We start from the raw sequence: 24,708 nt of genomic DNA, 5'->3' as shown, positions 1-24,708 counted from the left end.
CCTCAGATGTCACCGCCTTCTCTGCTTTCAGCCGCCTTCTCCAAGTCTGCTCTGCCGCTTACAGTCACCTCCCAGCTACAGCCGCCTTCTCCAAGTCTGCTCTACTACTGCAACCACCGCCTACAGCCCTTCCTCGCAACCACCTCTCTCCACACCTTCCGCCTTTGTCTCCTACACCGGCCAGTCTCCTATGTCGGCCACTCTCCACACGGCCGCCTGCGTTGGCCACAGCAGCGCCACTCTCCTTCTTTTGCTGCCTCCACGCTTGACTTGCGGCCAGCCTTCGGCCAATAGCCGCCTTCTTCGCTCTAAGCTGCAGAGCAGACAGGCCTTGGCTCCTTTGTCTCCTTCCTCTTAGCTGCCTTCGCTTGTCTGCTTGCGCTCTTCGCTACAGCAGCCGACAACCAACCTTTGCCTTCGCTTGTCTGCATGCGCTCTTCGCTAGCCAGCTGACAGCCAACCTTTGCCTTCGCTCCTTCATAGCCAGCCAACCTTTGCCTTCGCTCCTTCACAGCCAGGCGCCTTCACAGCCAGGTGCCTTCACAGCCAGGCACCTTCACAGCCACAGTCAACCTTTGCCTTCGCTCCTTCACAGCCAGGCGCCTTCACGCCACCTCCAACAGCCTTTTGCTGCCCCGCCTCCAGCTCGCTCGGCTTTTTTTTTCGCTTCCTCACCTACTTCTACGGGCAGCCTTCGACCACCTCTCGCCTGGGCCTCCCACACCTCCCTTCTCTCCTCTTCGACGGCCACCATTGGTGGCCTTTGCTTTCGTGGCCTTAAGCGGACAGATTTGACACCACCTTCTTCACTCCAATGTGCCACCCAATGAAGTGATGAGTCACCTCCACGCAGCCAGTCCCTCACTTTTATGCTTTCGGCCACTTCACACCGGCGAGGCCTTTGGCTTCTTTTTTATTATTTTCTACTAATTACATGTTAGCGAAAAGCATGAAAACATGAAATGACGAAAAAAAACAATGAAGGTAAGCATAATGAACGGTACTTGAAAAAAAAAAGCAATAAAACATAAAAAACAATGCGGGAGAAACCTCAACCGCTCAATGGGTTTTTCTTTAGCGAAAAGCATGAAAACATGAAATGACGAAAAAAAACAATGAAGGTAAGCATAATGAACGGTACTTGAAAAAAAAAAGCAATAAAACATAAAAAACAATGCGGGAGAAACCTCAACCGCAACCGCTCAATGGGTTTTTCTTATCCTAACCTTATCCGCTCAATGGGTTTTTCTTATCCTAACCTTATCCACTCACACCGGGATCGCACACCCGCACTTAACCTAATCACTCAATGGTTTTGTAACCAAAAGAGAAAATAGTGGTGGTTTCCACACACTCTCAACTGGATTTGAGTCTTCTCCCCCGGCAGCAGGCGGCGCCAATGGAGAGACGGAAAACTCTCTCACTTGTAGCAAGAGTAGTATGAGTTGAAAGAACGGTAGAGGAAGAGGAGACACACACACACACAGGAGCAAACCCTAATGTATATTGCAAACCCTAACCATAGAGGGAAGCCATGTTCCCTCTCACACAAAGCATAATGCACTAATCCATAATCCACACAACACACAATGAGTTGTGTCCACACTCTACTAACCCTAGCTAATGTCCACACACTATGACCAGCTAGACACGTGGTCATTTATGTCTCACACATGTTCCTACCTAATCTGCCAGCACATAGCTCACACACACATCGAGCTTGAATCTCAACAGCCCCTCTCAAGCTCATGATGTACTGCCGATGAAGATGTAGATGTAGATGTAGATGTAGATGAAGATGAAGATGAAGATGTAGATGAGCTTGGGATATCAAGACTCTCAACACTCCCCCTCAAGCTCATCCCATGTACTCCCAACATAGTCCAGAAGTACTCAAACTTCTCCCTGCTAAGTGGCTTCGTAAAGATGTCTGCCACCTGCTCATCAGTCTTCACATACTGAAGATCAATTGTACCATCCAGCACCTATTCTCTGACAAAGTGATAATGGACATCTATGTGTTTGGTCCTCGGATGAAACACTAGATTCTTTGCCAGCTGTATACTGCTCATGTTGTCACAATGAATGACAACTTTGCCAAGAGGCTCACATAGATCTGCCAAGAGACTCTTTAACCATATAGCCTCGCAAGTAGCAATGGCTGCACCCCTGTACTCAGCCTCTCGGTACTGGATAAAGCAACTGTAGGTTGCTTCTTGCTACTCCAACTCACCACAGCACTTCCAAGTGTAAAAGCATATCCACTAGTAGACCTCCTGTCATATGCGCTACCTGCCCAATCAGCATCTGTGTAGCCATGTATGTCCAAGCTTTTACCACTCTCATGAAATAGACCATAATGTGCTGTGGTCTTCACATATCTCATGATGCGTCTCACTGCATCCAAATGTGGTTTCCTGGGGCTCTGCATAAACTGACTGACTAGCCCCACAGCATAACTCAAATCCGGGCGTGTGATAGTCATATATATGAGACTACCAACCATCTTCCTGTACATGGAAGGATCATCCAATTCCTCGCCATAATCAGCCCGCAACTTCACATTTTGCTCCAATGGTGTACTCATAGGTTTACACCCTGTCATGCCATACTTTGCCAACATATCCAATGCATATTGGCGCTGTACTAACCAAGTACCTGCATGATCTTTCACCACTTCAATGCCAAGGAAGTATCTCAACTCACCAAGATCTTTCATGTCAAATTTCCCACTTAAAGCTTTCTTGACATGCATCACATCTGCACCATGATCACCTGTGATAATCAAGTCATCCACATAGATGACTAGTAACACAATCCCATGCTGTGTCTTCTTCACATACAGTGAAGAATCTGCTGTAGAAATCTGGAAACCAAGTGAGATAAGATATCTGCTCATCTTATCACTCCAGGCACGAGGTGCTTGCTTTAGACCATACAATGCCTTTTTCAACCTGCATACGTGAGTGGGATATCTAGGGTGTACATATCCTTCTGGCTGTGCCATGTACACTTTCTCTTGTAGATCTCCATTCAGAAATGCATTCTTAACATCCATCTGATGCATTTCCCAGCCATTAGCTGCAGCCATAGCAATGATTGCTCTCACTGTGCCCATCTTAGCCACTGGACTAAACGTCTCATTATAATCCAAACCTTGGGTCTGTGCATAACCCTTTGCTACCAATCTTGCTTTATGTCTTTCAATAGAACCATCAGATTTGCACTTCACTTTGTAAACCCATTTACATCCAATAACATTCTTGTCCTTTGGTAGTGCAACCAAGTCCCATGTATCATTATGGACCAATGCGTCCATCTCCACATCCATTGCTTTTTCCCATACATGCTCTCCAATAGCCTCTGTATAGCATGTAGGTTCCACATGCTTCACCATAGATGTCATATATGCATAGTGCATAGCAAAATCTCTATATGTCAATCTGTCAACAGGATATCTGACTCTCTGGGATCTTCGCAATGCCTGCGGGTCACTCTGTACACCTATAACTCTAGCATGTGGTGGCACATATCTATCCTGTCTAGCACTAAAAATAGGTATGCCAAGCTCCTCATCCAAACTCTCGGAACTAGATGACTCATAACCTGTGATTCCAATTCCTTCGACTTTCTTCTTTCCTTTGTCCATAGCACTACTCCCAGTGCTCATACTCTCATGCCTCAAATGTCTTGACCATGGACGTACACTACTACTCTCAGCTTCTGCTGGCCCAGACATAGTAGTAGAACTAGAACTTGCTTGTGGTGGCAAGTTCACATGTACATCAGCCTCAAGTGACTCAATAACACCCTCATCTTTTGCTTTATACCAACTAGCAAGCTCATCAAACACCACATCACGTGAGATGATCACTTGTCTAGTTTGTGGATTATAACACTTGTAGGCCTTTGGATCCTGTGCATATCCAACAAATATACATTTCTCTGCCTTAGGATCCAACTTCCTTCTTCTTTCATCAGGCACATGAACATAAGCTATGCATCCAAAAACTTTAAGATGTCCAATGTCTGGCCTGTAACCTGTGAGCCGCATCTCTGGCGTGCTTCCATGAATGGCTGTTGTAGGTGTTTTGTTTAGTATATACACTGCAGTAGCACATGCTTCTGCCCAATAGTAATCTGGCATGCTCTTTTCATTAAGCATTGCCCTTGCCACTTCACATATGACTCTATTCTTTCTCTCAGCCACACCATTCTACTGAGGTGTATACCTGCAAGTCAATTGTCTTCTTATTCCATGCTTCCTCAAGAAATGCTCAAAAGCTTTTGAGGTGTATTCACCACCTCCATCTGTCCTCAGACATTTAATCCAACAGCCATACTGCTTTTTGCAAAAGCTTTAAAATCCATGAACTTTTCCAACACTTCACTCTTTTCTCTCAAAAAGTATATCCATGTCATCCTGCTGAAATCATCTATGAATGTAACATAGTATAAACTGCCTTTGATAGATGGGTTTTGTGCAGGACCCCATACATCACTGTGTACTATCTCAAGTGGCCTGTTACTCATATTTCCTTCTCTAGGAAACCTCCTCAACCTTGCCTGCTTCCCAAACTGACAGGCTTCACACACATGCATATGTCCATCATATTTGAACCTAGGCAATCCATTGACAATGCCTCTTCTTTGCATGTTCTTTAATCTCTGTATATTGACATGTCCAATCCTCTTATGCCACATATCAATATCCTGTACCACATTCCTGCTCTTTGAGAACATAGCTGATTTAAGCTCAGGAATTCCAGCATCCAGCTTAAACAATCTTCCTTCTTTCTTGCCTTTAGCAATCACTCTACATCCCTGTTTGAAGTCCTCAACGAAGCATCCATGCTCGTTGAACCTAACCTATAATCCCTATTCCACCATTTGACCAACTGCTGAGGCCAAGCTTTTAGTGATCGAAGGCATATACAGCACATCTGACATAGACTTTGTCTGACCATTATGCATGACCAATGGTACACTTCCAACATGTGTAATGACATGCTGGGTATCATCACCTGTTTCCACATAGCCTTTTACATCCATAGGCTTCATGTGCTCAAACCATTCACCATGACATGTCATGTGGTTTGATGCTCCTGAGTCCATATACCATGTATCATCATTCTCAGCATTTGTTGTCATAGAACCCACAACATGCTTCATGGCAAACAAATGATTTGCAGTTCCATCATTGCTACTTGATGCATAGTTGCCACCATGTTGTGCATAGTTTCCACCATAATGACCACCACGCTGTGCTCTTCCCCCTCTCAAATCATTCTGTTTGCGAAAACAATCTCTCGCCATATGACCGAATTTGCCACAATAATGGCATTCCACATCTTGCATAGAATTTTGTTGGCCTTGCCAACGTCCTCGACCACGGCGGGGGGTACCTCTGCCTCGCTGAGGTGCATATCCACGACCACCTCGAGCACCATATGAAGGCTGAAAATTCTGTTGTGGAGGTCTATCCTGCCATCCACGACCATTACCACCACGTCCACGTGATGCGAATCTCCCCCTGCCTCTAAAACCTCTCTGCGAGTAAAATGCCTGATTTCTGCCATGATCATGGCTAGTAGATGCATCCAGAAATGAATCACTGAGCTTGATTTCCTCAACTAACAAGAGGGAAACCAACTCATCGAAGGGTAGACCTGTACTCCTTCACTGAGATAGATGTATCAAAGGATTTGTATTCCTTGCCAAGACCACGCAAGGTAATATCCACCAAATCATCATCAGGCATCGAGTCGGGTAGACCTGTACTCCTCACTGAGATAGATGTATCAAAGGATTTGTATTCCTTGCCAAGACCACGCAAGGTAATATCCACCAAATCATCATCAGGCATGGGGGCATTTAAGCCACCAAATTTTGTTTTCAAATTGAACACTGAAGTACTGAGGATCACCTAGGTTTATGGAAGGATCCAATGCCCTAATCATCAATATCAAACTTACTCTTTCTATCTTTTGATTCTTTACAATTTCACTCTCATCAAGTTTTAGTACAAATTTCAGTATGCTAGCACATTCTTGAACATACATCATCGACCTTCACCCCTCATCTCAAATTACATAATGTATTTCATGTCAGCCTACTTAAAAAGTATGTACCGAGCCCGAATCATGTGCTTAATGATGATGAACTCTTAACTTCTTCAACCCAAGGGCTGATGGAACTCCAACCTGAAGAAATCCTTGATGTTTGAGAGAAGGTTCTCAGGGAAATAGAATTCTAAGAGAATTATTAGTCAAATGGAAGTTATATCCTTTTGAAGACGCCACCTCGAAGAATGAAGCCGAACTGATGCGGGATTACTCCCAGTTTGCGAGATGAGGACATCTCACGTTTTTCAAGTGGGAGAGAATGTTAGATTCCTCCCTAGCCCCTCAAGATGTCCAGTTTCTTCCCCTGTAATCAACCCCCTTTTCATAATAATAAAAGATCTTGTTTCTACCTATTTTGGCCTAGAGAGAGAAAATATTCTAGAGAGAGATAACTCAGTTTTTAGATATCTTTGGATGGAAAAACATCCTTTCTTATTAAACTCAATTCCCTCGAATTAAAAAGAATTTCCTAAGGTGCATTAGAAATAAATTATAATCTGCTGAACAGACCTTAGCCTAAGGGTCCAGATTTTTTAAAAATTTTAGATTAAGGTTCTAAGGGACCAATAAGATTAATCCAAATGTAGGGGGGGAGAGGAGGAGATAAATTGAAGAAATAAAGAAAAACCCCCCAAAAATGAGTAAATACTCACATACGATGAAGAGTGGACTAAGGACCAAGGGAAACATTAAAAAAATGAATTTTTGATACCTCAGAATGGGGATTCCCCTCATGAAGGAGGCACCTTTTTTCTCATCATTGCTTCCCATTTTAAATCAATAAAATGAGATTTTTCATCTCTCCTCTCTCCTATTTCAAGTCTAGTTCCAAAAAGTAAGGTGATTTGATCTAAAAATAATTGACTAAACTGATCTCGAAAATTCTAGAATCAGTTTGCTTGGTTTGAGGCTCACTTTTTTCTATAAATAGAAGCCTCCCCCCTTGTAAAAGCTTAATAGTGTTTATGCATTGTTACTCTACTCCTCCCCAAAGCCAAATACATTGAATTCACTTGATAATTCAATTGTTTTTCACTAAATCCTCTCCAGAAGAATTGGTAGCCACTCTTGATCCAAACAAGAGTAGAATCGTCAATCCCTCAAGCCAAAGGAAAGCTCACAAAACTCCATGTAAGCAAAAAAAATTCTTGTTTTTAATTTCTAATCTATGGTTTTCTGATTTCTTTGCTTTTTTAGTTGATTAAAGTGAATCTTGATGTTATTCCTTGATGAAAAGGCCACCCCCTTCTCTTCCTTTAAAATTCAGCCTTTCTTTATCCTAAAATGAGTAACAAATAAATTGATTTAAACTTTCTTATTGTTTACTCTTTAGAAAGTAAAAATTGAGCAGATTAGAGTACTTTACTTCAAATTGGGATTAATTTTAAATTGATATTAGAATGTAAAAATTGAGAAATGGTCAGCCATACAAAGGAGGTTATGGCAAAATTTAATTGAATTTTATGGAAAATAAAGTTTATTTTTATGTTATTCTAAAAGAGTAATTCCCACCGTTTGTGCATTCTAAAAGAAATATTTTTATTTACTCCATGTACATATTCATTTATGAATATGCATGGATATCATTGATATTAATTATTGAAATTTATTTCTATGCATAGAAAGATGCATATTGGAAATGTTTTATTATAAAAGTGTTGTTTTCATTGAATTTAAACTCTACGCATAAAAATATGCATATTAGAATTTTTTTTTAATTTTTATAAAAGTGTTGTTTCCATTGAATTTAAATTCTATGCATAGAAAGATGCATATTAGATTTTTCTTTATAAAAGTGTTGTTTCCTTTGAATTTAAATTCTATGCATAGAAAGATGCATATTGAAAATTTTTTATTATAAAAGTGTTGTTTTCATTGAATTTAAATTCTATTCATAAAAGGATGCATATTAGATTTTTTTAATTATAAAAGTGTTGTTTCCATTGAATTTAAATTCTATGCATAGAAAGATGCATATTAGATTTTTTTTATTATAAAAGTGTTGTTTTTATTGAATTTAAATTCTATAAATAGAAAGATGCATATTGGAAATTTTTTTATTATAAAAGTGTTGTTTGCATTGAATTTAAATTCTATGCATGGAAAGATGCATAATAGATATTTTTTATTATAAAAGTGTTATTTTCATTGAATTCAATTTCTATGCATGGAAAGATCCATAATAGAAATTTTTTTATAAAAGTTTTATTTTCATTGAATTTAATTTCTATGCATGGAAAGATGCATAATAGGAATTTTTTTAATTATAAAAGTGTTATTTTCATTGAATTTAATTTCTATGCATGGAAAGATGCATAAAGAAATTCTTTTTATTTTAAAAGTGTTATTCCTATTAAATTGATTTTATGCATAAAAGGATTTTCTTTTATATAAAAGAGTTATTTTCATTCAAGTTGGATTTTATGCATAAATAGATGCATAACGAATTTTTATATCAAAATTAGATTTCTCTTTAATTCTATGTTTAACTTCTACGAGTATTTGATAAATGAATAAGTAGATACTCTGAGAGAGAAATTTCTATCGTTTTATATTCACTCGCATTGTAAAGAGAAAATTCAAGAAATCTATCAAAGTCAAAATATTCAGATAAATGATTAATTTATTCCTCATCGAAATTCGTGATTAATTTAGAAATCAGTTAAATGAATATTCAATGAATTAAATTCAGTAAAATAGTAACTAAAATATCACCCCTTTTTTAGAAAAATAGTTCAAGAAGAACCTTATCAGACTCGAACCCTAAATCAAACTATGACCAAGACCAAAAACTCTTTCGTCAGTTTTGAGGAAAGAAGATGTGACCAGTTCAAGAAAATACACTCAAATCTCCCACTAAATCTGAAACTAAGATAAGACCCTTCAACTTGATTTGAGGATCAAGGTTACGGAATTCGAGGAATTCTGTTTTTTGAAATTCAGTATTACGATTATGAAGTTTTGGGGATACTGATTTAAGATATACTCATTGTACTAAAAAGAAAATCAAACTGAAAACTTGCATAGAAACCCTGTTTACTTAAAGGACTATCTTATGCCATAATGCTGGAGGGAGCATTTGGTATGTGTTTTTCTAAGGGAAGCTCGGTTGCAACACTTGGCGGTGGGGAGTGTGCAAGGGAGAGCTCACGCGGCAAAGCCTGCCCAGGTCTTGACTAGCGTCGGTACGGGTAAAATGGTGCACTTCCGGTGGTACGATGGATGAGGGTCGACAAAGCGGTCCCTGAGTGAAGTGCCAGGACACGTAAGGAGGATCTTGGAGAGTTCTAACCAGGCGATGCACGAGCTCGCGGTGCCTAGGACATGTTGGAATTAGGGTTGCAGGAATGCACACACAACTTCAAGAAGATGAGGAAGCTTGAGCACAACACAGTAGTATATTATGAGTGCCAAAAATGAAAGATGAACAAGCCCTAGAAGATAATGGGCGTATATACAATGCACGGGGGAGAAAACCTCCTAGTGAGGGAAAAAGTGCCCCGGCGGTCCTAAGTGTGTTCACACACATCACTACTATAATATGGTAACAAATCCCCCCTGGAGTGATGCAGTGAACAAGAGCTAGCACTCATGTATAGGGAAGTGTCTAGCTATGTGGACGAATCCACAAAAGGGAGTAAGCCCAAAGCTTTGCGAAAAGCTTCGAACTTCTCACGAGGCAGAGCCTTTGTGAAAAGGTCTGCAAGGTTATCCTGTGTTGGCACATAAGCCAAACTGATCTCTCCTGCAGAGAGTCTCTCCCTGACATAATGGTAGTGCACCTCAATGTGCTTCGTACGAGCATGGAACACTGGGTTCCGCGCAACTGCCAATGCGCTCTGACTGTCAGTGAAGATGGTGGTGGCAGATGGCTGCCCAACACCCAAATCAGCCATAAGGCGTCTGAGCCACACACACTCAACCGTAGCTGTGAAAGCTGCCCTGTACTCAGCTTCACAACTAGAAGTGGCCACAGTAGGCTGCTTCTTGCTCAACCATGATATGCATGAGCTTCCAAGAATGAAGCAAAAACCACTCGTGGACACGCGTGTGTCATAACAACCAGCCCAGTCAGAATCTGAAAAAACATGTAAATCTGGCGGCAATGATCCCCCCTTGGGATAAAACAACCCAAGATGCCGAGTACCACTCAAATAGCGAAAGATACGCTTCACTGCCTGCCAATGCTTAATGCCTGGGCTATGCATAAATCTGCTCACCTGTGAGACTGCAAACTGAATGTCTGGCCTCGTAATGCATACATAAATGAGGCAACCAACAGCTGTCTGATAGAGTGTGACATCAAAGTGATCTCCAGCATCATGAAGACTCAACTTCAAACCTGTCTCCATTGGAGTAGCAATAGGCTTGCAGTCTTCAAGGCCAAATCTCCGCAACAATGTTTCAATATACTTTGTCTGACACAAAGCAATACCTCCATCACACTGCTTAAATTGTATCCCCAAATAATGATGCAAATGCCCCAAATCTGACATCTCAAAAGAGGCATTCAAATCAGCCTTAAAATCAGCAATATGACTCTCATTTGGTCCTGTGAGCAGCATGTCATCGACATAGAGAGCAATGATTAGATGTACACCATCCACACGTTTAACATACAAAGTGCTTTCTGTTGGACTATTCTGAAACCCATGTGCAGTCAAATATGCATGTATTTTTTCATACCAAGCTCGTGGAGCTTGCTTTAAACCATATAAAGCCTTTTTTAACCTGCACACTTTGTTTTCCTGCCCTCTTTGAACAAAACCACGAGGCTGCGATACATACACCTCCTCATGCAAATCTCCATTTAAGAACGCAGTCTTTATGTCCAGCTGATGTACATTCCAACCATTATGAGCTGCTAATGCACAGATGCTACGAACAGTGGTCATACGACATGTGGGAGCAAAAGTCTCATCAAAATCAATGCCCTTCTCTTGAGCATAACCTTTTGCAACAAGCCTAGCCTTATGGCGATCCACTGTGCCATCAGGCTTACGCTTCAATTTGTATACCCACTTAGTGCCAATGGCCTTCTTGCCAGGGGGCAAGTCACATAAAGACCATGTACTATTCTTCATAATAGCATCGTATTCTGCTTGCATAGCAGCCATCCAATTTTCTGAACTTTGTGCATCATCAAATGAAACAGGCTCACTTTCATCGCACATACTAGAAACAGCCAATGCATAACAATCTGACGCATAAGAGGCACCATGAGAGCCAGAACGAGTGCGACTAGACAAAGGGGCATCCAACTTGCTGTCACGCAAAGTCTGCACCAGCCATCTAGGCATGTTTCTAGAGCCCTCAATCTCTTGTCTCTCATCCTCAAGTGCATCATGCACATCTGCATCAGATATAGGCTGATCTGTGCCATCATTTAAAACCTGCATAGGCTGAAAAACTGCCTCATGAGGTATTGCACTTGACTGTGCACCACTGAAAAGAGGCAACAATGTATCATAGACATCACGTGAGCTGATATTTGTCTCCTTAGTACATGAAACCAAGGGCTGAACTGCATCTTCCACAAATACAACATCACGGCTAACCAAAATGCGCTTTGTCTGTGGATGATACAAACGATAGCCTTTGCTCTCAGCACTATATCCAACAAAAATACATTTGACAGCTTTGTCATCCAATTTTCTGCGATGTTGCACAGGCACTAATGCATATGCCAGGCAACCAAAAACACGTAAATGGCCAACAGATGGCTTGCGGCTATGCCAAGCCTCATATGGAGTGACAACCTGTAATGCTTTGGTGGGACACCTGTTTAGTACATAAGTGGCACACATGACAGCCTCAAGCCAAAAACCATGTGGTAGACTTTGACTCTTAACCATACATCTTGCCATTTCCATGAGAGACCTGTTTTTTCTCTCAGCCACACCATTTTGCTGTGGTGTATACGGCACTGTACATTGGTGTTTTATCCCACGCTCAGCCAGAAATGCATTAAATTCTGAAGACATATACTCCCCCCCTCGATCTGAACGGAGGGTGCCCATCTTACTTTCTGACACATTTTCAGCCATAACCAAAAACTGTTTGAAGCACAAAAACACTTCGGACTTTGCCTTCAAAGGATATACCCATGCATGCCTGGTAAAATCATCAATGAAAGTCACGAAGTAAAGGTAGTTTCCAAATGATGGAGTTTGCATGGGACCACAAACATCACTGTGAACAAGCTGCAATCTGCGTTCAGCTCTCACTGATCCATCTTTGGGAAAGGAAGCACGCTGCATTTTACCCAATATGCAGCCCTCACAAACATGCTTGACAGGTGCCTCAAGCTTAGGCAAAGAAGACACCATTTCAGATTTCTGCAGGCGCAGCAAACTTGCAAAATTCAGATGACCAAAACGTGCATGCCACAGTTTTGCATTTGAAATAGCCTGCGTATCCATAATAGCACATGCTGAATCCTCTACACATTTGCCATCCATATTGAGCTTATACAGCCCTCGACATAGTGAACCAGATGCTACAATGATGTCACCACAAGAGAGATCATGAACAGTACATCTGTCATCCACAAATTTTACAACCAAACCTGTTTTGGCAAATGCGGAGACTGACAGCAGATTCTTTTTGATCCCTGGCACATACAATGCATCAAAAAGTGTAAAGGTGTTGCAATTTGCAACATTCAGCACAATCTGTCCAACTCCTTTAACGGGATAAGAGGAGTTATTGGCACAAGTGACAGTATTCCCTGTGGGAGCAGACTCAAGGAAAGTGAATAAACTGCGCTGCGAGGTGATATGCTTAGTGGCACCACTGTCAAAGTACCATACATCTGAATCTACTGCAGACATACATGTGTCATGCAAAGATGGGTCATAACTGCATTGCGCATTGAATGCCCATTCTGTATCTTGAACAACATTAGCAGATTCATTGTTAGAAGGAGAGGCATCTGCAACAGCCATACCAGCCTCTTTCTTCTTAGCCTCTTTCGCAGCCAGCTTAGGACACGCTTTGATGACATGATCATTTCCCTTACAGTACTTGCAAAATGTCTTCTGTTTGTCACCCTTCTTCTCATCTTTGTCTTCCTTCTTTGGTTGCGCAGCATTTGCAGATTTCTGCTTACTAGAAGAAAAGCCAGCTTTACCTTTCCCGCTTCTCTGACTAGCAACGAAAGCTTGATCTGCGACACGCATAATATTCCTGTTTTGCCTTGACTGGTCTTCTTGCAGCAAAACAGAAACTAACTCCTCAAATGATAAGGCATTGGGATTGCCTTTCATCATCAAGCAAAGAGTGGAAGCAAAACCCTGATAAGAATCTGGTAGACCATTCAAAACAGTCTGCACAAGTGAACTGTCTGACAGGATTTCATCTGCAGAAATGAGCTGCTCTTTGAAATCCTTGATCTTTGTCAAAAAGCTATCCATTGAATCACCTTCGTTCATATGCTCACTCTCCAACTGTTTTCGGAGGTAAGCAACACGAGCCTCATTTCTTGCCTGATACAATGTGGCAAGTACATCCCAAGCATCCTTAGAAGTCCTGCAGGAGCGAATATGTGGGATAATGGTACGTTTGACAGACAGCGCAATCAAGGCATGAGCCTGCGCATCTCTACCATCCCAACGAATCTGCTCTGCTGAAAGTGGTGGTTCTCGAACAGCTGCTACAGCACTTGTGCCTGCACCATCATCAACAGTACTTGTTTCTGATGTGTTTGCAGCATTCCCAGCCACAATAGGACGTGCATCAATACCCTGCACAATGTTCCATAACCCCTTTGCTACCAATACATGTCGCATCATATATGCCCACAATGGATAGTTGGTGCCATCCAACTTATCCTCAGCAGCCAACATGCGGAATACATCATTGTTGTCAGCCATGGCCAATGACTGTACTACTAGATGTAAATGCTGTCTGTAAGAGGTAAACCTGTATAAAATCGACCTGTGCTATGTAGCACAGCCCAAAACAGACGAATGGGCACCTGTCCTGCAGATTTTAATCTTGACAGAAAATCTGCACAGTAGGACGATTTTGCGTGCGCAGTACTTGGAATGCAAAAACGGAGGGCGAAATGACTTCAGATCAAAATTCTGAAATGAACATGCCCTACGGGCTTTCCCACGGCATATACTAACCTGCAGACGCTCGTGAAACCTCGTCGCAATCGGAGGAGATGAAGCGGCAGGTGCCGGTGATGCTGCCCGGGAGGAGGAAGCCTGCTCTGATACCAATTGTTGGAATTAGGGTTGCAGGAATGCACACACAACTTCAAGAAGATGAGGAAGCTTGAGCACAACACAGTAGTATATTATGAGTGCCAAAAATGAAAGATGAACAAGCCCTAGAAGATAATGGGCGTATATACAATGCACGGGGGAGAAAACCTCCTAGTGAGGGAAAAAGTGCCCCGGCGGTCCTAAGTGTGTTCACACACATCACTACTATAATATGGTAACAGGACACCCATGCGTATGTCGTGGAAGATATTGTATGATGGACCAATGATTATTTTAATCTGTTACTGGATCTCATTGTTGTTTGCTGACCAGCTGGTCTCAACGGAGAGTCCAGAGTGATACTGTTGTTTTTTTAGAAACAAGGATTGGATGGAAATTTTGAGTTATGACATCTGTAAATCAATAACTGTTTGTTAATGTATTGTTTTATAAGTTAAAGTTTAAAGAGGAGTGTGTGCGTATCTGTATTCGAAAGCAAAAGTTAAGAAAGGCATTCAATTATGGGTGGGTGAGTAATTGTCTGGTTCTACCAATTCCAGTGGTTGGGCGGTGGCTATAACCCATGGGCCGGATGGGGTAGGCTTGAATCACTAGAGTTTTAATAATGAAATTGAATAATAGGAATATGCTTAGAACTCGAATAGTTAAATAATAACCTGAAGACTTCTCAAATAAATAGATCAAGAGCTGTGCCTGATTCACTTAGGAAAAAAGTGTTGATTTCTTCAAGTTAAGTCTGTAATAGTTTTCCTTCTATCTGGTTTAATCAGGTGAAGGTTAGTTTAGTCTCTTGACCCAGTTTAGAAAATTCGTTAAGGAAATCAAAAAGGTGGAATCGTCCTTGTTTTTTGGGCAAGGGAAATTTTCTCCATTTTGGTTTCGGAATGACCACCAAATTAGTCTCGCGTCCGGACATTCGAGGGCGAGGCCCCGAGTGGGAAACCCTACCCTACGCAAGAAGAAGTTACTTCCGCTGCTAGCAATCGATTTTGGTTTCGGAATGACCACCAGATTAGTCTCGCGTCCGGACATCGAGGGCAAGGCCCCGAGTGGGAAACCCTACCCTACGCAAGAAGAAGTTACTTCCGCTGCTAGCAACTGGGAATCCGGTGCACAGAGGGGGTAGTGGGATCTCACAAGCAACCCTTGTTGTGTAACCAAGCAAGCCACCATTGCCCTCTCACAAAAATATTTTATCAAAGAAGTTAGGTCTAAAAGTTTAGGCGGTTGTTGGGTCAAGTGATCCTTCCACCCATATATCAACATGCTTTCTTCCTAATTCCTTAGCATATTGCATTATATAAGGGTTGATCTTATAAGCCTCTGTTCTCTTATAGAGAGGAGCATACTCATCATCTAGGTCCACATGCAGGTATTATGTGACGTTTATTGATGACCACACAAGGAAAGTGTGGGTATATTTCATGAAGGAGAAGAGTGAGGTGTTCACTCACTTTCAAAATTTCAGGTTTTTGGTTGAAAAGCAAACAGGAAAATATGTAAAGTGCCTAAGGTCAGATGGAGGGGGAGAGTACTTCTCCAATGAGTTCTCTGAATTTTTGAAGAAGAATGGTATTCGGAGACAGTTTACATGCAGATACACTCCGCAGCAAAATGGAGTTGCTGAGCGGAAAAATAGGCACATTGCTGAGATTGCGTGAGCATTGATGGAAGAGAAGAATATGCCGCATAGCTATTGGGCTGAGGCTGTTTCTACAGTAGTATACATCATGAACAGGACTCCAACTGCAGCCATACATGATGTAACTCCAGAGGAGAGGTTTACTGGCAGAAAACCAGATTTGTCTCATCTGAAAGTCTTTGGATGCATTGCATATGTGCATGTGCCAGATGAGCTGAGAACTAAGTTGGATCCAAAAGCTGAAAAATGTGTGTTTATTGGATATTCCCTTGAGCAAAAGGGATACAGGTGTTATAACCCTGCTACACGTGAGTTGAGAGTAAGCAGGGATGTTGTTTTTTATGAGATGAGCAGCTGGTATGCTACTGAAAAAGAAGCTGTTGGGGCTGATGTGACTGGAAGTGTGGTTGCACAGAATGCAGGTCAACAATCACAGTCTTTGAGGAGTGGACCAGGAGAGTCCTCATCCAGTGGGTCTGTTGATAGACCATGGAGTGGCAGGCTGCGTCATAATACCAGTCCTGCAAATGTGATTAGTACATCACGTAAAGGAAAAGAGAAAGTGGTTGAGCCCCTTGGTATGCCTGACATTTCTGCAGGGCATTCTCATGTTGATGGAGAGTCTAGTGGCTCAGATATGAGCCTTGATGAGGAGCTTGGGATCCCAGCTATGAGAACACCTGGTGTAAAGAAGGCTATGGAAGCCATGAATGAAAAGGTGCGAAGATCTGGGAGAGTGAAAAATCCTGTGCAGAGATTTACCTATGATGGTTATGTGGCACATCACTATGCATATATGGCAAAGGTTGTGCAGGTTGTTGAGCCTGTTGAGATTCAAGCTCGATATGTCAGTGTGAGCCAGCTATGCTATGTGCTGGCAGATTAGGTAGGAACATGTGTGAGACATAAATGAGCGCGTGTCCAGCTGGTCATAGTGTGTGGACATTAGCTAGGGTTTGTAGAGTGTGGACACAACTCATTGTGTGTTGTGTGGATTATGGATTAGTGCATTATGCTTTGTGTGAGAGTGGACATGGCTTCCCTCTATGGTTAGGGTTTGCAATATACATTAGGGTTTGCTCCTGTGTGTGTGTCTCCTCCTCCTCTACCATTCTTTCAACATGGTATCAGAGCCTTGTGCTGTTTATTAGGGTTTATAGTGAGTGAGTGAAGAGGGAGAAGAAGAAGCTGTGAAAAGAAGCTGTTTATTAGGGTTTATGAGTGAGTGAGTGAAGAGGGAGAAGAAGAAGCTGTGAAACTGCCATTGGAGTTGTGAAGCTTGGAGCACACCAACAAATACAATCAGATCTGAGAGCTTGGCCTATCGGGTAAGGTCTTCTAAACATCCTTGAGCGGATTGCAGGTGATACAGGCAAAAACAAAGCAATCAAAGCAAATCAAAGCAAAGCAAAATTCTGGTTTTTGAAGCTTTCCATTAAAGCTTGGGAACATTGATGTATGGTGGAAATACGAGTGATTTTGGCAAAAGACATATGTATTTGACAATGAGGGATGTAATGGCAACTCTTATGCAAGCCCTATTGTGTTTTTGGAGCAATTTGAATGCATTTCAAAGTGTGAAAATCTTTGGTTTTTGAGCTCTCACAAAACAGTGAAAAAGAAGTCAAAAATTGATCGAATTGGAGCATGTATTTGGTAAAAATCAAAGCATTGATGGGTCACACACCTACCTAGGAGTGTTAGGGACTTGATTACATCATCAAATAGCATTACAACCACTCCCAAAGAGCTCTACAGCAGGCGGCGCAGCCCATACAGAGGAAACAGGGCAGAATTCTGGTTTTTTAACTACGAGGAGATCAAATTCTCATCCGGTACTTGATATCTTCCACAACTTCCTTAGCAATTGGATGCTTTACACCTTGGAGAAGAGGGCTATGTGATTTGTTTGGTCAATAATGCCTAATTGAGCTAGGAATGAGCTGATTAAAACAGTCTGTCCACTGGTTGCAGAGAAACAGAGCATTTTTAATCGAGCAATTAATCCTTGGTGTTCTACAATTAGACAAATTCCTCTTACATGGAGTTGATGGACACTATTGCTAAGCTAATGAATGCCTAGTTGCTCAATTTGGACAAATATTGAAGGAATTAGAGCAAAATTACTACTGGTTTTTCTGGTTTTTCTGGTTTTTCCAAAAACAGAGAAAGGGGTTTTCAAAAATCGATATGTACACATGTCAGATGGTGTTGATACTCAACATTGAGGTTCATTAGGTGTCAATGCAAGTTGCCCATACTTGATTGCACCATTACATTGTGATTTGGAGCCTTGGAAAACGTGTAAATTCAGGGTATCCCGCACTGAGTGAGTCAGTTCATCTTGGATGATTACAGGTTGATTTTATACATCAATTTTGGAGTTTGTTGGCTATCTTGGAGTATCTGGAACATTAATTGGAGTGTGATTGAGTTGAGGAAGGCTCGGTTTCAGATTTGGACTAGTGCGGAAGGTGCACATTGAGCAGATATGTCGGACAATCCAGTTCAGATTGTTGGTGAGAAGCTGGATAGGAAGAACTTCCAGGCATGGAAGTACATGATAAAGAGTTTCTTGAAAGGAAAAGGATTTTGGAATCTCATTATAGGTACTGAGCCAGAGCCTGAGCTACCTCGACAACCTACACAGTAGTTAGCAGCTTATTGCTCATAACAGAGAGAGCATTCAAAGTGCTGCATTATTTGTCTATATGTATTTCTGATGCTATGCTCATACACATTCAGGATGCTGAGAATCCCAAAGATGCATGGGATACTTTGGTCAAGATGTTTGACACAGATACGAGTGCTCGCAAGTCTCAATTGCGACAGCAGATACACAATGTGAAAAGGAATAAAAGGAGCATACATGATTATGTGCAAGAAATCAAGAAGTTTGCAGATGCATTGGCCACAATAAATGCCCCCATGCCTGATGATGATTTGGTGGATATTACCTTGCGTGGTCTTGGCAAGGAATACAAATCCTTTGATACATCTATCTCAGTGAGGAGTACAGGTCTACCCGACTTCGATGAGTTGGTTTCCCTCTTGTTGGTTGAGGAAATCAAGCTCAGTGATTCATTTCTGGATGCATCTACTAGCCATGATGATGGCAGAAATCAGGCCTTTTACTCGCAGAGAGGTTTTAGAGGCAGGGGGAGATTCGCATCACGTGGACGTGGTGGTAATGGTCGTGGATGGTAGGATAGACCTCCACAACAAAATTTTCAGCCTTCATATGGTGCTCGAGGTGGTCGTGGATATGCACCTCAGCGAGGCAGAGGTACCCCCCGTGGTCGAGGACGTTGGCAAGGCCAACAAAATTCTATGCAAGATGTGGAATGCCATTATTGTGGCAAATTTGGTCATATGGCGAGAGATTGTTTTCGCAAACAGAATGATTTGAGAGGGGGAAGAGCACAGCGTGGTGGTCATTATGGTGGAAACTATGCACAACATGGTGGTAACTATGCATCAAGTAGCAATGATGGAACTGCAAATCATTTGTTTGCCATGAAGCATGTTGTGGGTTCTATGACAACAAATGCTGAGAATGATGATACATGGTATATGGACTCAGGAGCATCAAACCATATGACATGTCATGGTGAATGGTTTGAGCACATGAAGCCTATGGATGTCAAAGGCTATGTGGAAACAGGTGATGATACCCAGCATGTCATTACACATGTTGGAAGTGTACCATTGGTCATGCATAATGGTCAGACAAAGTCTATGTCAGATGTGCTGTATGTGCCTTCGATCACTAAAAGCTTGGCCTCAGTTGGGTCAAATGGTGGAACAGGGATTACAGGTTAGGTTCAACGAGCATGGATGCTTCGTTGAGGACTTCAAACATGGATGTAGAGTGATTGCTAAAGGCAAGAAAGAAGGAAGATTGTTTAAACTGGATGCTGGAATTCCTGAGCTAAAATCAGCCATGTTCTCAAAGAGCAGGAATGTGGTACAGGACATTGATATGTGGCACAAGAGGATTGGCCATGTCAATATACAGAGATTAAAGAACATGCAAACAAGAGGCATTGTCAATGGATTGCCTAGGTTCAAATATGATGGACATATGCATGTGTGTGAAGCGTGTCAGTTTGGGAAGCAGGCAAGGTTGAGATTTCCTAGAGAAGGAAATATGAGTAACAGGCCACTTGAGATAGTACACAGTGATGTATGGGGTCCTGCACAAAACCCATCTATCAAAGGCAGTTTATACTATGTTACATTCATAGATGATTTTAGCAGGATGATCTGGATATACTTTCTCAAAGAAAAGAGTGAAGTGTTGGAAAAGTTCATGGATTTTAAAGCTTTTGCAAAAAAGCAATATGGCTATTGGATTAAATGTCTGAGGACAGATGGAGGTGGTGAATACACCTCAAAGGCTTTTGAGCATTTCTTGAGGAAGCATGGAATAAGAAGACAATTGACTTGCAGGTATACACCTCAGCAGAATGGTGTGGATGAGAGAAAGAATAGAGTTATATGTGAAGTGGCAAGGGTGATGCTCAATGAAAAGAGCATGCCAGATTACTATTGTGCAGAAGCATGTGCTACTGCAGTGTATATACTGAACAAAATACCTACAGCAGCCATTCATGGAAGCACGCCAGAGATGCGGCTCACAGGTTACAGGCCAGACATTGGACATCTTAAAGTTTTTGGATGCATAGCTTATGTTCATGTGCCTGATGAAAGAAGAAGGAAGTTGGATCCTAAGGCAGAGAAATGTATATTTGTTGGATATGCACAGGATCGAAAGGCCTACAAGTGTTATAATCCACAAACTAGACAAGTGGTCATCTCACGTGATGTGGTGTTTGATGAGCTTGCTAGTTGGTACAAAGCAAAAGATGAGGGAGTCATTGAGTCACTTGAGGCTGATGTGCCTGTGAACTTGCCACCACAAGCAAGTTCTATCTCTACTACTATGTCTGGGCCAGCAGTCTCAGCAGAAGCTGAGAGTAGCAGTGTACGTCCATGGTCAGGACATTTGAGGCATGAGAGCGTGAGCACTGGGAGTAGTGCTATGGACAAAGGAAAGAAGAAAGTCGAAGGAATTGGAATCACAGGTTATGAGTCATCTAGTTCCGAGAGTTTGGATGAGGAGCTTGGCATACCTGTTTTACGCACACCTGGTGCTAGACAGGATAGATATATGCCACCACATGCTAGAGTTACAGGTGTACAGAGTGACCTGCAGGCATTACGGAGATCCCAGAGTCAGATATCCTGTTGACAGATTGACATATAGAGATTTTGCTATGCACTATGCATATATGACATCTATGGTGAAGCATGTGGAACCTACATGCTATACAGAGGCTATTGGAGAGCATGTATGGGAAAAAGCAATGGATGTGGAGATGGACGCATTGGTCCATAATGATACATGGGACTTGGTTGCACTACCAAAGGACAAGAATGTTATTGGATGTAAATAGGTTTACAAAGTGAAGTGCAAATGATGGTTCTATTGAAAGACATAAAGCAAGATTGGTAGCAAAGGGTTATGCACAAACCCATGGATTGGATTATGATGAGACGTCCAGTGGCTAAGATGGGCACAGTGAGAGCAGTCATTGTTGCTATGGCTGCAGCTAATGGCTGGGAAATGCATCAGATGGATGTCAAGAATGCATTTCTGAATGGAGATCTACAAGAGGAAGTGTACATGGCACAGCCAGAAGGGTATGTACACCCTAGATATCCCACTCACGTATGCAGGTTGAAAAAGGCATTGTATAGTCTAAAGCAAGCACCTCGTGCTTGGAGTGATAAGATGAGCAGATATCTTATCTCACTTGGTTTCCAGATTTCTACAGCGGATTCTTCACTGTATGTGAAGAAGACACAGCATGGGATTGTGTTACTAGTCATCTATGTGGATGACTTGATTATCACAGGTGATCATGGTGCAGATGTGATGCATGTCAAGAAAGCTTTAAGTGGGAAATTTGACATGAAAGATCTTGGTGAGTTGAGATACTTCCTTGGCATTGAAGTGGTGAAAGATCATGCAGGTACTTGGTTAGTACAGCGCCAATATGCATTGGATATGTTGGCAAAGTATGGCATGACAGGGTGTAAACCTATGAGTACACCATTGGAGCAAAATGTGAAGTTGCGGGCTGATTATGGCGAGGAATTGGTGGATGATCCTTCCATGTATAGGAAGATGGTTGGTAGTCTCATATATATGACTATCACACGCCCGGATTTGAGTTATGTTGTGGGGCTAGTCAGTCAATTTATGCAGAGCCCCAGGAAACCACATTTGGATGCAGTGAGACGCATCATGAGATATGTGAAGACCACAGCACATTATGGTCTATTTTATGAGAGTGGTAAAAGCTTGGACATACATGGCTACACAGATGCTGATTGGGCAGGTAGCGCATATGACAGGAGGTCTACTAGTGGATATGCTTTTACACTTGGAAGTGCTGTGGTGAGTTGGAGTAGCAAAAAGCAACCTACAGTTGCTTTATCCAGTACAGAGGCTGAGTACAGGGGTGCAACCATTGCTACTTGCGAGGCTATATGGTTAAAGAGTCTCTTGGCAGATTTATGTGAGCCTATTGATGGCAAAGTTGTCATTCATTGTGACAACATGAGCAGTATACAGTTGGCAAAGAATCCAGTGTTTCATGCGAGGACCAAACACATAGAGGTCCATTATCACTTTGTCAGAGAAAAGGTGCTGGATGGTACAGTTGATCTTCACTATGTGAAGACTGATGAGCAGGTGGCTGATATCTTCACAAAGCCACTTAGCAGGGAGAAGTTTGAGTACTTCCGGACTATGTTGGGAGTACATGGGATGAGCTTGAGGGGGAGTGTTGAGAGTCTTGATATCCCAAGCTCATCTATGTTGGGAGTACATGGGATGAGCTTGAGGGGGAGTGTTGAGAGTCTTGATATCCCAAGCTCATCTATGCTATGTGCTGGCAGACTAGGTAGGAACATGTGTGAGACATAAATGACCGCGTGTCCAGCTGGTCATATTTTGTGGACATTAGCTAGGGTTTGTAGAGTGTGGACACAACTCATTGTGTGTTGTGTGGATTATGGATTAGTGCATTATGCTTTGTGTGAGAGTGGACATGGCTTCCCTCTATGGTTAGGGTTTGCAATATACATTAGGGTTTGCTCCTGTGTGTGTGTCTCCTCCTCCTCTACCGTTCTTTCAACAGAGCCCACATGCATTGATGAGGCTGTTGGAAATGTGTGTTGGGAGAAAGCTATGGATGAGGAGATGAATGCACTATATGGAAATGAAACTTGGGATTTAGTGCAATTGCCTGAAGGCAAGAAAGCCATTGGATGCAAGTGGGCATACAAAGTTAAACGTAACAGTGATGGAAGCATAAACAGGTATAAGGCTAGATTGGTAGCCAAAGGATATGGGTAGACATATGGCATTGATTATGAGGAAACTTTCAGCCCAGTTGCCAAGATGGCAATAGTGAGAGTTGTGATAGCAGTGGTTGCATCAAAGCAATGGTCTTTACATCAGATGGATGTAAAGAATGCATTCTTGCATGGGGATTTGCAAGAAGAGGTGTATATGTTGCAGCCACCTGGTTATGAGGATGTGAGTCACCCCGAGCATGTTTGCAAGTTGAAGAAAGCCTTGTATGGCTTAAAGCAATCACCAAGAGCATGGTCTGACAAGATTTCTGAATATCTTGTCACTATTGGCTTTCATGTAGCCAATGCAGATTTCTCGTTGTATGTGAGACATGGTGATAGAGGGGTTGTGCTTGTTGTCATCTATGTAGATGACTTGATCATTATGGGGGACCATGATGCAGAGATCTTTGATGTAAAGATCTTGCTTAGACAGAAGTTCGAGATGAAGGATCTGGGGGAGCTCAGATATTTCTTGGGCATTGAGGTGATTAGGTCACCACATGGTATTGTACAGAGGTTTACCTATGATGGTTATGTGGCACATCACTATGCATACATGACAAAAGTTGTACACGTTGTAGAGCCCACATGCATTGATGAGGCTGTTGGAAATGTGTGTTAAGAGAAAGCTATGGAGGATGAGGAGATGGATGCACTATATGGAAATGAGACATGGGATTTAGTGCAATTGCCTGAAGGCAAGAAAGCCATTGGATGCAAGTGGGTGTACAAAGTAAAACATAACAGTGATGGAAGCATAAGCACGTACAAGGCTAGATCGGTAACCAAAGGATATGCGCAGACATATGGCATTGATTATGAGGAAACTTTCAGCCCAGTTGCCAAGATGGCAACAATGAGAGTTGTGATAGCAGTGGGATTTAGTGCAATTGCCTGAAAGCCATTGGATGCAAGTGGGTGTACAAAGTAAAACATAACAGTGATGGAAACATAAGCAGGTACAAGGCTAGATCGGTAGCCAAAGGATATGCGCAGACATATGGCATTCATTATGAGGAAACTTTCAGCCTAGTTGCCAAGATGGCAACAATGAGAGTTGTGATAGCAGTGGTTGCATCAAAGCAATGGTCTTTACATGAAATAGATGTAAAGAATGCATTCTTGCATGGGGATTTGCAGGAAGAAGTGTATATGTTGCAGCCACCTAGTTATGGGGATGTGAGTTACCCCGAGCATGTTTGCAGGTTGAAGAAAGCCTTGTATGGTTTAAAACAAGCACCACGAGCATGGTCTGACAAGATTTCTGAATATCTTG

The 24,708-nt window shown here is 42.1% G+C and overlaps 1 protein-coding gene across 1 annotated transcript in view; it reads right to left on the bottom strand.

Moving 5' to 3' along the window:
- Nucleotides 1-308: 308 nt before the first annotated feature.
- Nucleotides 309-24,708, bottom strand: part of LOC147639636 (uncharacterized) — a 70,544-nt gene continuing 46,144 nt past the window's right edge. The window contains exons 4-5 of the mRNA XM_086821911.1: nt 615-804; nt 309-522 (exon numbers count right to left, since the gene is read on the bottom strand). Of these exons, the coding sequence (XP_086678037.1) occupies nt 309-522; nt 615-804 (404 nt within the window). The remainder of the gene's footprint in view (nt 523-614; nt 805-24,708) is intronic.

The sequence above is a fragment of the Cibotium barometz genome, chromosome 3 (genome assembly GCF_041138505.1).
Source record: "Cibotium barometz isolate CiBa-2024 chromosome 3, ASM4113850v1, whole genome shotgun sequence".
Classification (NCBI taxonomy): Eukaryota; Viridiplantae; Streptophyta; class Polypodiopsida; order Cyatheales; family Cibotiaceae; genus Cibotium; species Cibotium barometz.
Note: the sequence above shows the minus strand (reverse complement) of the source record. Positions and strands in the feature narration are given on the sequence as shown.